Source organism: Ranitomeya imitator, chromosome 9 (assembly GCF_032444005.1).
Source record: "Ranitomeya imitator isolate aRanImi1 chromosome 9, aRanImi1.pri, whole genome shotgun sequence".
In the NCBI taxonomy this organism is placed as follows: Eukaryota; Metazoa; Chordata; class Amphibia; order Anura; family Dendrobatidae; genus Ranitomeya; species Ranitomeya imitator.
This window is the reverse complement of record NC_091290.1, coordinates 127,669,580-127,683,630: the sequence shown is the minus strand read 5'-3', so window position 1 is coordinate 127,683,630 and position 14,051 is coordinate 127,669,580. Positions and strand designations below refer to the sequence as shown.

Below are 14,051 nucleotides of genomic sequence, written 5' to 3'. Positions count from 1 at the left end.
CAGAAGTCATGACTAAGTGTAGTCTTCATATGTAATAGACTTAATAATGGCATCCACCATTATTTAGGTGCACAAAATTTGTGTAAATTAAGCCAGCCAAGCAGTCCCATAGCATATCTAATATGATGTACCAGATTTATCACACAGCTTGTTCGACTGTAGATTTTTCTGTCTGAATTTAGACCCGTATTCATAAATCTGCCGTATTCGGTTTTACTTCCTTGCTCGTTGGAAATTTTCATAAACGGGAAACTAGGACGAAAGACAAGAAATTGCTATAATATTGCTAAAACTTCCACTTCTTTTCTCCTTCTAGCAATCATAAAGACAGCTCTATCCAACATGGACAGAGAAGCCAGAGAAGAATACCTTGTTGTCATTCAAGCCAAGGACATGGGTGGTCACATGGGTGGACTTTCTGGAACTACCACTGTAACAGTCACCCTGACTGACGTCAATGATAATCCCCCAAAGTTTGCAATGAGTAAGTGCAACTTATTTTCTAGTGCTGTTTAATTGATGATTTTTTTTTGTTTCCTGGTTTATTAATGTTCTTTAAGGGGTTGTCCATTTTAGACAATCTGGTCAAAGGAGTTACCAATTATAGACTTTTTATATTTTTTAATACAGACTGTGATATGGAAGACAAACATTGACAATTTAAAAAAAAAACCTGATTAAAGCAGCAGGTGTTATGTCCCCACTTAAGGCAATTGAAGGTGTGTAGTATGGCGATGGTGTGAGAAGTCCTACTTTCGTGTCCTTGAAGCGGGGCAGACAGGACCAAGTATCCATCTTGGGTTGATGGATTCAAACATAGGCGCAGAGAGATGAATCAGCGGAGGATTATTTGAACCATATCCCAAAGACATGAGGTGGTATGATGCAGATGGTACAAGTAGCCATCAATGTGGTTGTCTTGTGGGTGTTCACCCCTGGAGCCACTACCGAGGTCAAAAGACTTTGTTTTCTGCAGCCCAAAATAGATGTGTGCTTCTCACATGGTGACTGGAAGAAAAAGAAAGAAAATGGATGCCAGGAAGTGAGCTCATAAACAAGGCTGCAGGACACTCCCACGTACTAGAAAAAATGTAAAAGGAGGAGCGGGGGAGTGACACAAAGCTTCTGGTCAGTAGGTGGCAGCAGCAGATAAGCATGAAAACAAGCCAATAATACAACAGTAAATTGAAGGATATGAAAGGGATATGAAGGGGACAGCACAACAAGTTCTGATGATACATTCTCCTTCAAGGAAACCTGTCATGATGAAAATGGTATTTGATCTGCAAGAAGGGTGTTATAGAGCATGAAGAGCCGATCTGATTGATATATTTTTTTTAGAAAAGGTTTTAGTAAAGCTTGCATTTTATTCATTGTAATCTTTGGTGCTTGTATTCATGTGAGTCCAATGGGCGGTCCTACTCAGTGATTCGCAGTTTGCTCTTTATGACTGTGACCATCCACTGGACTTATATGTATGTAAACATCAATTCATCAACTGCAAGACAGATTTTCAAGATTCCAAAACTGTTGGAGTTTCCTTGTAGATTTTAAAGAATCCCCCATCAACGTTTTTATCCTTTTCATATATTGCGGCCATATTATACATCACTGTGTACTTACAATTGTTCTTTTTGCCTTTCTACCCAGATAATTCTTCTGTTTTCTCTGCCCTGTGTAGAAACAGGAAGTCTCGTTTTCCTACATGAATCACTCCCCACTTCAACTTTTGACTCAGCTGTTTTCTCCTCCCCTCTGCCAGGGACTTTCTCAGTGATGACTCATGCAGGGGAAAGAGACCACCTGTTTCTACATAAGAGCTTAGAAGGACTCATCTAGCCAGATTTTAATCGCATAATGTGATAGGCACAATGAAAAAGAGAAGAAATCTGGGTAGAAAGGCAAAATGAGCAATTGTAAGTACACTGTGCAATATAATATGATGACCGCAATAAATTAAGAAGATAAAAACTTTGAAGGGAGCACTTCTTTAAAAAAAATTGTTTTTTAGCAGCAGAATCTCAAATTTTATTTTTGCACTTTTCGTATTTGATCTAATTGCATTCTCAGAATATTTGCATTAAAACACACTTAGTTCTGAAAAGCACACGACTTAGCCATCCAATCTTATAGCCAAGCAAAGCCAGAATTTCTTGGTCGTATTATTACTTTGATATTTTCACTTCGGTTCCATTATAAATATGCAATATCTCGGAAGACAAAGGATGCAGTCATTTTAAATATTACTTTGGGGTAAGATAAATGCTGCAGGGTCTGTGCAAATAGTCCTTTGTACAACAAATATTAACATTTTCAAGATGGAAAGCATTTCCATATCTGAAGTGTTCAGGCCTTTTACCATGTAATTCAAAGAGGCTGGTTTGATATTGAATGACAAAAACACTGGATATCAAAAATTGCTTTCGAATGATCAGTTCAAGGTGAATTGGCTATGTATTCGCTCATGTTAGAAGACTCTCACTTGAATGAATTTCTTTCTCGTTGGAAACGCCAAAAATACAGATACTGTGACATTTCAGTAAGCAACTATAATTTTAGGATAGCATTAAAAAAAGGAAAAAAACACACTGAACTTTAGAGAAGTTTAAAAAGAAAATGTAACTTTCCAATTTATTAACTTTTTAAAGATTTTTTTGTTCATATATCAAGTTATAACCTTATTGAGGTGATAGCTTGATGATCATCACTATAGGTCTATCCACTTGGTCACCAACTGTACTGTCGAAAAAAGCTAAAAATTGCCATAAATATGAGTACACGCCATTGCCTTTGGGGTCTGTTGGAGATTGATGCATAATGTTCTCCGACATGTCATAGACGCTGGAATCATGCTCCTTTAGACCATGGCAATTCAGAGACCTATTCCCAGCATCAATAGGGATCTCTGCGGTTTCACGGCCAACGATCAGCAGCTTCTCACTTATCCTTTCCACGTGTGAATAACTCTAACAAAAAGTAAGCTAAATTATACATTTGTTTTGTATCAGCATTTTTTCCGTAGAATAAAAAGATTACAAAGGGTGAGACAAAAATTAGGAGTCAAGTTAAGATTGTATACATATGTTGATAGACCCAAAATACTTTTGGACTCAAATGAGGATTTTTAGAATTTATCCAGCAACACTTCACAATGCTCGGACTGGCCATTGGCACTCCTGACCCAAGCAGGGCATCTGCATAGAAATACACGCTGCCATGCTCTGGTCAGAAAAGCCAACGGACAGTCCAAGCATTGCCATGTGACCATCGTCAGTGTTATATGGCCATCTGACTGCGCCCTTACGGTTTGTTCGCATTGACCGATGGCAGAAATTAAAAGATCACCGATTCGCTAAATGTTTGCAGATAGATGGATGTTTAATACCTTGCTAAGACCAGCCAACTGCATTTTCAATGCACAGAGAAAGATTGGTAATAGACCATTATGTGCACATACACGGTCACTGCTTTCTGCAGCACATGTCCTGTGGATGGTGATCTGCCGAGATGGTGATTCTTTGAGACTTTTCACCCAATGAATAAGCGTTTTTTTCATTCGAAGGACGACTGGAAGCTTGTTTTTACTGGCATTCCTACAAATGCTGGTTTAAAAATAATCAACCAGCGTAAATGCAACATTATACTCATTGATGATTAATCACTAGTGATTAATCATGAATGAGCGAGCTCAAATAAGGTGTCATACGAGCATGCTCATGTGCTAATAAAGTATCTTCGGTGTGTTCAAATACTATGTTCAAGTCACCATGGCCGGATGTCTCTCGGCTATTCAACAGCTGCAACACATGCCGGGATTAACTAACAAATTGGCAATCCATGCATTTGTTGCGGCTGTTGAATAGCCGCAAGACATGCCAGGGTACGGACCTGAATATAGTATTTGAGCACTTCGAAGATACTCTACTAGCACACAAGCATGCTCGGATAACACCTTATCCGAGCATGCTCACTCATCACTATTTACAAAAACCTATATGTTCAAGCCACCATGGCGGCAGGTCTCACGGCTATTCAACAGCCGCAACACATGCCGGGATTAACTAACAAATAGGCAATCCATGCATGTGTTGCAGCTGTCGAACAGCCGCAAGACATGCCGGCATGGGGACTTGAATATAGTATTCGAGCACACCGAAGATACTCTATTAGCACACAAACATGCTCGGATAACATCTTATCGCTCATCACTATTTACATAAGCCTAAATAGGTTTTTACAGCAGTTTCCATTTTTGGGGTGTATAGTGTTAGGTGTCGAGTTCCCGCTGCTGCACAGGGGGAAACTCGAACCATCTCTGCTGCAGTCTCCCATTCTTCTCCAGCCACAGTGGAGTCTGCTCAGCGGAGACGTCGGTCCCAGCGTCTTGCTCAGTCTCACTCTGTGCATAGGGTTACTGCTTCTTTTCCTGCTTATGCCATTGAAGTCAGTGCTGGGCAGCGGTGAGCAGACGCTTTTGGGACTAAGTCCTGCTTTTCCCCTTCTGAGCATACCCAGGGCAAGATCTCCCGTTGGAGATCGAGGGTCACATGCTCAGATACTGCAGCAGATCCCATTGGTCCTCCAGGAAGGTCCTGAAGGTGCTAAACTTCTGTGGCAGCTTCCCATTGGTCCTTTATTGGAAGGTCCTGAACGTGCTGCAGCTATATAAACTTCGCATGACCACACGGCCATGTGCTAGTGTACAATTGTAATCGTGTGTGTGTTGATGAGTGCAAGTCGTTCCTTAAAAAACCCATCCCTTGTGTATGGCTGCAATCTAGCGCCCAGCTGAAATCACAGCGTTAATGCACGAAACAGCGCCTACTGCTGTGACCGCCAGTAAGGCACCACGCGCCATTGGATCGCTTCTTTAACCCAAGTCTGGGTGGTTATTGGCGTCCACCAGTACGGCACAGTTCGCACTCTTGTGCTATTTAATTATTCGTTTTGTTACGTGCGGTACTGCGGCCCTGTGACGCAACAGGGTTCGCTTCCTTCACACAGGGTGAAGTTAACCCGTGTGTGTATTCACATTGTACCACCATATAGTCAGTCATTACTTGGCAGCAGGTTCCATCTCTGCACGGTGGACCCCGGGCTGCGAACGCACCTTATTCTATCTTATTATTTGGTGCGTTCCGCCAGCCCTAACATATAGAAACAGTATTGTAATAGTAATCTACTAAAAAAAATCTTAATTTACTATTTGCCTATTTACCAACCAAAATCATTTTCGAAAACAAACAATAGAAAATGTACAATACAAGAAACAAAACCATGTCATCTATAATAATAAACTAATGATCTCTAGCTCAAATTCTATTCTTCCCACCAGGACTCCAATCTGTATCTTGCTGGGTCGGGTTAAAATGGTTCTGTTTCCAGCGTAAATTGTCTTCAATATTTTGTTTGCAAAGAAAATAACGAGAATTGATTTTTTGGAATAAGGACATATATTCTACTCTCGCTACATAAATCCATTGCACATAAATATTTCTTCTTGCATTTTGCATCGAAATTTGTGCCCTACAGTGATAGTCTGAAAACAACAGGACACAAGGAAAATACATTACAGTCTGTGGAATTCCACTGAGAAAAACACAAATGCTGGTAAATGTACTTTAATAGTGGTGCATTTATTTTCCTCTAGCATCTGTGGCATCCCTGACAGCCAGTTAGGGTATAATGACAATAGGTATAAAGTTGAGAAGTCTAAAGTGAGTCACTGTATGTCCAAAACAACAATTTGTTTCAATATGTAGTGAATAGGATATACTATAGGAAATAGTCTTACTTGAGATAAACTGATCAAGTAAAATCCGAATTTGCCCGTTTGCGTGCTTTTCCCTGGAAAATTCCATTTGCTTTATCCGCAAATTTAATGTCCCTTATTATGCACTATAAACGTAGATTTAAAAAATAAAAAAATAGATCCTTAAGCTCCTCTTATCTTATACCTTTTCGGACCCTCCGTTTCTCACCATCACCCGTCCTCTCTTTGCAACATCTTCAGAATGCCAGTGCTCACTCTGAAATCTCAATTTTCTTGTGCGGGTTCCAGACTTCTGGCTTTGATGAGGCCTGGCAGGGATCTGCCCATGTGTTCTCAAAAGTCTCGGCACACGCCTTCATGTCATAATGCCATGACTTTTTGCTCACTTGTGTAGAATCCTCCCAGGTATTCAACAAAGCTTGAAGATCCACTTCTACGTGAGAGGCGAGGGATTTTAGAGCAAAAAGAGGCTATCTAAAGATGCAGCGAAAACCGTACTTGTAACACAGAGAGGATGGAGAGGTGAGTTTAAGAATTTTTTTTTTTAATTTTCATGGCCTTTTAAAGTATCGAAAAATGGTAGCCAGTTGCCACAATTTGGCTGAATTATTATTAGACATCGATTAAAAAAATTCAGCAGTTTGGCAAATTAAAATTTTTGTATAATTCAATTCCACTCAAAATTTATTCGCTCATCTTTAGGGCACAGTCAGACGGCCATGTAAAATAAAAAAATTGAAAAAATAGCAGCATCCAATCCAGGTGAAGAAAAAATTAAGAAATACTTTATTCTGCCATCATCCAACGTTTCGACCAAAATTGGTCTTTATCAAGTTTTGATCGAAACGTTGTAAGATGGCAGAATAAAGTGTTTATTCGTTTTTTCTTCACGTGGATTGGATGCTGCTCTTTTTTCTATTTTGTGAGTATTTGTCAGATTGGGTCAGTGGACATTGAGCTTGCATCCTGAAACCGTCTGATGTGCTGTCAGCAGTTGCTTCTTTTATATTGGCCATATAAAATCAGTCATACATATCGGAATGCAGTGAACTGATTGGCCGCAGCTCTCTTGACCTTAGCCTGACAGCTTTATGTATTTCTATGCAGCTGTCACAGGTCGGAAGAGCCGCCTGCCAATCTGTGCTCTGCGATCTGATCTCAGATCAATTTATTCAGTCGTCTGACTGCACCCTTTGGTTTTTGCCCTCTCTTATACTTAAAAGTGCATCTAATAAACTAAGGACTCAAAGAAAAGCGTTATTCCTTCAAGAGTGAACTTCATAACCAGGTGTTACGTTATGATGGTCTTTGGTAAGGAAGGGGGGCCTCAAGGTGTCCCTGGATCTGGGACCCTAATTATCCCTGTCCTGGGGTATTCTTAAAGGTAGAGAGGTTCGAGTCTCCCACCTTACCATGCTCCTGTTAATTTCATAAGCTGTCCCCTCCCCCAGGAGGCCTAGGACAGATATGTTAGCGTTTATACACGTAAGACAAGCAGGGTATTAGCAACATACATACAAAAACACTCTCGATGGATAGGAAGGTACAAACTGAATGGGAATTGGATAATGGAGAAAGTATACACCCCAAAACAGCAGACAACAATCTCCAGCAGCAACTTCAAACTCCAACTTCAGCACACCAACTCCAGCAAGCCAGGAAGCAAAACTTTCGCAGGCAGGGATGAAAATGTCTGGCCAAGATCTATAGAGTGAGATAACGAACAGGTCAGGAGCAGCTGTGAGATGAAGCTGCATGTCTCTAATGAGCATGCAAAAAGTTGTTAATCTTTTCAGTGCCAAAAGAAACAAAGTCCATTTAGTATGATGAACAAATACACAGGCTAAATGGAAGATCTGAGATTCACAGTACGTAAAGATCGCCTAACCCCAGATCTCCCAGGAGGATGTGATATACTTGTGACATCAGGAGTGTGCAGACTGATTAGTAAAATCCTGCTGTTACGATTACATCTATTGCATGTGTAATAACAGGCTCACATTGTGTTTTTCTACCATTCCAGACTCTATCAAATGTTTCTGCCTGAATCCCCGCAAAATTGGGATTCCGACATGCCACCAATGTATCCATGCACTTCACTTAGACAATCAGAGTTCAAAACATGAAACTTTGCACTACAATTGACCCTCTTTTTGACATTGGCCATTTTTTTTAGCAGAGCACAATAGCAAAATGTTCCAGGGTCTCCATTAGGGGCGTAGCTATAACCGTACATTCACTCCCAGGCTACAAAGCCTAAAGACGTCCAAAGGACACTTTGTAGATTGAGGTCTTGTTATAGGCTTTGAACTAGGATCCAATGTCTCCAATATCTAGGAACCTTCTAAACCCTCCTCAGAATGATTAACTGCATTGTCTCACTATTAATTTCTAAAAACATAGTTTGACTACAGTTCACAGGATTATCATTGGGTGACTATACAAAGGAATATATAGCATAAATATCCCCCAACAGAGTGTCACAAAAATCATGTTGGGTTTTTGCATTACTGGTCACTAGGGTTGAGCGACTTTTACTTTTTTAGGGTCGAGTCGGGTTTCGCAAAACCCGACTACCTCAAAAGTCGAGTCGAGTGAAATCGGCCGATTATGGCGAAAAGTCAAGGATCGACCGAAACACGAAACCCAATGCAAAGTCAATGGGAAATCTATATATTTTTATTTTTTTCTTCTCTCTCTCTCTCTCCTCCGTCCCTGAACAGAAAAGCTGGTGTTACACATTGCAAATCGCTACAGCGAGAAGATGGCGATAAGCATCCACGCCCCTAAGACCTATGTCATCACTCTGCCCACGCTCCTTCATTGGCTGAGAAAATGGCGCCAAACGCGTCATACGAAACACGACTTTGGTGCGAAGATCGCCGACCGCATGGCCGATCCCACACTAGGATCGGGTCGGGTTTCATGAAACCCGACTTTGCCAAAAGTCGGCGACTTTTGAATTTGTCCGATCCATTTCGCTCAAGCCTACTGGTCACTTCGTGTTTCTTATATTGGGAACATCAAGCCAAAAGGAATAGGTAAGGAAGGGAAGATCTTCAGTGACTAGATTTCTGTTTGTCAATAAAATGATAATATTTATTCCGAATTCTTCAGATTCTCGACAGTTAAGCGATATGTCTAAAAATATAGAACACCAAATGAAATTTGTTTTCTCCCAATTTTCATCTCCTATTTCTAAAAATAAAGATATAATTAAAAAAAATGTACTATATATAATTAAATGAAATAGATCAGGGAAACAGAGACGGGATTGCTCACACCCCTACAAACATTTCTCCGATTACATGCCATAGAATAGAATTCATCAGCTTGTTGATTCTGCCAGCAATGTGAATTTATGATTAAATTGTGAGTCTACGCTCCCCTCTCGGGTTTTAAAAATCAAAAAAAGATGAACTTGTTCTCTTCTTACAAGCTCTCGAGAAAATCGTTTTATAGCCATTTCACAAGAAATTGTAGTGTTTACCTAAAAACGCATTGAACATTCCTATTAAGTAGCCCTGATCCGCTGGGGCTATTTTAATCCATTAGTTTGCAAGATACATTACCCAGATATTTCTATGGAGTAAATTGCGCACTATCTTCAGACACTGTGTAAAACCCTTGTATGATTTCAAATTAGTTTATCCCAAAAGAGAATAAACAAAATGTATACAAAGCGAGATGCAGTGAAGTGTAAATTAGTCTCAGAGCTCTGCATGATGTCGTTTCGATTATAGGAGGATAAAACTGGCATTACTGACATCTAGAAGTAATAATAAACAACAATATAAAAATATATATAATATGAATAACAATAATTGGGCAAAATAAAATATAAAAAATAAGTATAAAATGTAGAATAATAATTGTGAAAAAAACAACAATACAAAAAATATATAAAATGTATAATAATAATTGTGAAAAAAACAATATAAAAAATTATATATACAATGCATAACAATTGTGCAAAAAACATATACAAATTTATAATAATAATTGTGAAAAAAACAACAATATAAAAAAAAATATAAAATGTATAATTGTGAAAAAACAACAATATAAAAAATATATAGAATGTTTAATTATGATTGTGAAAAAAACAATATATAAAATGTATAAAAATAATTGTGAAAAAAACAATTTAAACAATATACAATGTATAACAATAATTGTGGAAAAAGCAACAATATAAAAAATATATATACAATGTACAATAATAATTGTACAAAAACAACAATATCAAAAATATATAAAATGTATAATAATTGTGCCAAATGTAATAATAGTCCGGTAATCTCAATAGTACAAAAAATAGTATTATTATTATTATATTTGTAATATTATGTAATTAATATTATCATTAATTTCATTAATTATGCTTTTCATTTTATCGTTTATTAAGCTACATGAATTCAGACTTAAGGGGGGTTTCTAGGTCAGAGCAAATTTTCCGCAAACACTGTAGCATGTCGACAACTATCTGTTAGGGCTAGCGGAACACACCAAATAATTATAACAACGGTATAAGGTGCGTTCGCAGCCCGGGGTCCACCGTGCAGAGATGGAACCTGCTGCTGAGTAATGACGGACTATATGGCGGTACAATGTGGATACACACACGGGTTAACTTCACCCGGTATGAAGGAAGCGAACCCTGTTGCGTCACAGGGCCATGGTACTGCACAAAGAGTGCAAGCAAAGAGTCACAGATCTCTATCCCAAGACTCAGGGAAAGAGTTCCCCTAGACCTCTTGAGCTCGTCACCGCTACTGGGGCGTCAGAGATTAACAGAAGTAATAATTTACTGCACAAGAGTGCGTGCAGCGCCACTCTGGCAGACGCCACTAACCACCCACACTTGGGCCAGTAAAGCGCTCTATTAGCGCACGGCGCCGCACTGGCGGTCACTGCTAACAGACGCAGTATCGTGTGCTAGATGTGCGGGATAGCACTGTAAGGTGCTAGGTAGCTTCCACCATTCGCGAACAGTCAACAACACTAGAGATGGGAATGATTCGGAGCTTTCATCCATCAACAGGCATACATCCACACACACAATAATAAGTCTATTCTAGCACATGGCCGTGCAGCCATGCAAACCTTTTATAGCGGAATCTCTCGAGGACCTTCCTAGTGGTCCAATAGGAGCTGCTCCAGGACCTGAGCATGTGATCCCCGACCTCCAATAAGAGGTCGTCCCTTGGGCATGCTCAGAAGAAGAAAAGCAGGACTTAGTCCCATGGATGTCTGCTCGCCGCTGATCAGTACTGGTTACAAAGGCTGAGCCTGGAAGGACAGCAGTAACCAGCTGCACAGTATCAGCTTGAGCCAGATGCTGGGACCGACGTCTCTGCTGAGCAGGCTCCACTGCGGCTGGAGCAGAATGGGAGATTCCCCCTGTGCAGCGGCAGGAACTCGACAAGTAACACTATCAGTGTGTAATATACTCACTGTGAGGATTTGGCTTATTAGTTTGAAAAGTTGCATGACCGCAAGTATACAATTAAAGAGAAGTTACTTGGCAGGAGACTGCAAATTAGAAAAATTGCCTTGAAATGAGTGTTAAAACTGGCAAGAAGAGTCAAATCCTGACAGTGTGAATATTACACACTGTAAAACTAGGGTCACACAACCGTGCTTTCTCTCATCCAAGAAAATTAGTCCGTTTATGCTAATCACACTCTGATTAGACTCCATCTAGTCTGAAAAAAATTGGTCCAAATCCATAGTGCCCTGATTGACTATTTTTTGTCTGCCTTTTCCAAACCCAAAAGTGTAATTAATAGAGGGGAGGGAAGGAATGAAAAACAAAATCACATTATTCTTCCCTACCATAGACCCTCACCTGACTCTTTATACTGCTGGCCACCACATTTTCTCAAAAATCTATGATGTACAATAACAAATTGTATTATGGTACCGTGTTAGCCAGAAAAATCTATCTGTAATCTTGCCTGAAGAAGGAGCCTCTGTGCTCTGAAAGCTTGCAAACATATTATTTTCTGGTTAGCCAATAAATGTATCACTCCCAGAATACTTTTGTCATCATTTCTCAAAAATCTAAAAATTCTTGGTTTCACCATAATCAAAAAATTGGGAGACATTCATAAGGAATTTGATTTGTGCTGAACAGATTTAGTCATTTCTAGCCCCTACCCCGGTGGCTAACCTACAGGCGGTGGGAAAGGGGGCAGAAAAGTGCCAAACTGCACAACCAGACTGCATAGACTTGTGTAAGAGCAAATCGGAACAGGATTAACGGAACAACCAGAAACCTTTTATTTAGCTGAAACAATCAAAATATTTATGAATTTGCATCCAAGATTTCAGCAAGTTTCTTTTATGTTAATCCAAGAAGAATAAGATTGGATATGCATAAGTAGCTATTATCTAAGCAAAGGTGAAATAGGTGAAGGCGTCTGGCAGCTGCATTCTATATTGATTATCCGTGCCAAGGAAATGCAGAAAAAACAGCAACAGCAAGCCTGGCGCAGTAAATCTACATCTGGACTGAATAATGGAAACGTGGAAAACAGATATTTACATTTAGTCTTTCACTTATGATTAGTATATTCCAAGCAAGTGTAGGAACTGTCTTGAAAGCCCTTATAGTGGAAGAGATTGTTTTCATATTTTTCAATATTTTCTATTGCTAATGCATTTTCACTAGTATGAAATATTATTTTGGAGAACATGAACATTTTTAAGTAAAGAAAACGCAAGACAAGTCTTTCAAATGTTTAATATTTTAAGAAATTAAACAGTTTTTTCGCATCTTCATAAATGGGTAGTGCTTGGAAATAAAATCCATTTTGCAATTTACAGCTTATTAAAATTTTCAACAGTTCTTGAGATATTAACACTTTTGCTTACAGCTCATTGCCTTGGAGACCGGCCATCGATGGTAGACAACTAAACATGCGTAGTGCTTACCAGCTGTTTTCTATAAAGCTTGTAAACACTTTTTTAAGCTAGCCCAGATCACTAAATCATGCTGTTGCTTCCTAAACCTGGCCACTTTTATCACAGTACTTCACAGAAGTGGTAATTGGTCTCGTAAACAACAAGTTGAAAACAAAAGAAATCTGTTAATATCTCAAAAACGGCTGTAAATTTTAGCTAGCAGTAAATTGCGAAAGTGATTGTTTTTACAAGCACTATCTAAAAATAACCAGCTACAAAGATGGAAATAATCCGTTAATGGCATATTGTTACTCAAGGATAATTTTTGGGTCTTTCGAAACCAAATGAATATCAATCGTACTGAAGTGAAAACCATTCCCGGTGACTACCTGTTGAAGCTCATCAAGAGAATGCCAAGAGTGTGCAAAGCAGTCATCAAAGCAAAAGGTGGCTACTTTGAAGAACCTAGAATATAAGACATAATTTCAGTTGTTTCACACTTTTTTGTTAAGTATATAATTCCACATGTGTTAATTCATAGTTTTGATGCCTTCAATGTGAATGTACAATTTTCATAGTCATGAAAATACAGAAAAATCTTTAAATGAGAAGGTGTGTCCAAACTTTTGGTCTGTACTGTACCACTGGCTGAGGACCTAGGTTTCATAAAGTTTAGACTCATTTATATTATCTCAGAGATTCATGTGACTAAGTTTGATATTAATGTTCCTTATCTTAGAATGAGGTCACAGATTTCCAAATACTGAAACGTATGATCATTGTCAAAAGGGGCTAACAATTTCTATAGAAATCTTTCATTCTAATCTTAGCGGTGACCAGTGGTCCTTTTGTGATCAGTAGACAATTTTGACCAGTAGCTATGATATTGGGTTGACATACCACTGGTTGAGGAACAAGGTTTCGTAGGGTTGAGACCCCACTCGCATTATCTCAGAGATTTCTGTGACTAAGTTGAATGATTTTCATGGCCATTATCTTAGATAGAAGTCTCAGATTTCCAAAAATAGAAATATATGAGCAGTGTATCCTTCGTTCTAAGCATTAGTGGTGACCAAATGTCCTTTTGTGATCAGTAGACCATTTTGACCAGTAGCTAAAACTTTGTAGAAAAAATCCAGCTCTCCACAGTAGAATCCAATGGCCGTTTTAGCAGCAAACGAGCATTACCAAAGAGTGAAAGGTATCCAGCATCTTTAATATATAGCATGGTTAAAATTATGGTGTATAAAACCATTAGTTTAGAAAAAAGGTAAGTAACCTGGAAAACTCATGGCCTAACGCATTTCAAACCGACTGGTTCTTAATCATAGTTCAGAAGTTTTGACCAGTAGCTATGATATTGCTAGCA

The 14,051-nt window shown here is 39.0% G+C and overlaps 1 protein-coding gene across 1 annotated transcript in view; it reads left to right on the top strand.

Moving 5' to 3' along the window:
• Positions 1–14,051, top strand: part of CDH8 (cadherin 8) — a 525,615-nt gene that overhangs the window by 329,510 nt on the left and 182,054 nt on the right. The window contains exon 5 of the mRNA XM_069738885.1: positions 317–484. Coding sequence (XP_069594986.1) covers positions 317–484 — 168 coding nt within the window. The remainder of the gene's footprint in view (positions 1–316; positions 485–14,051) is intronic.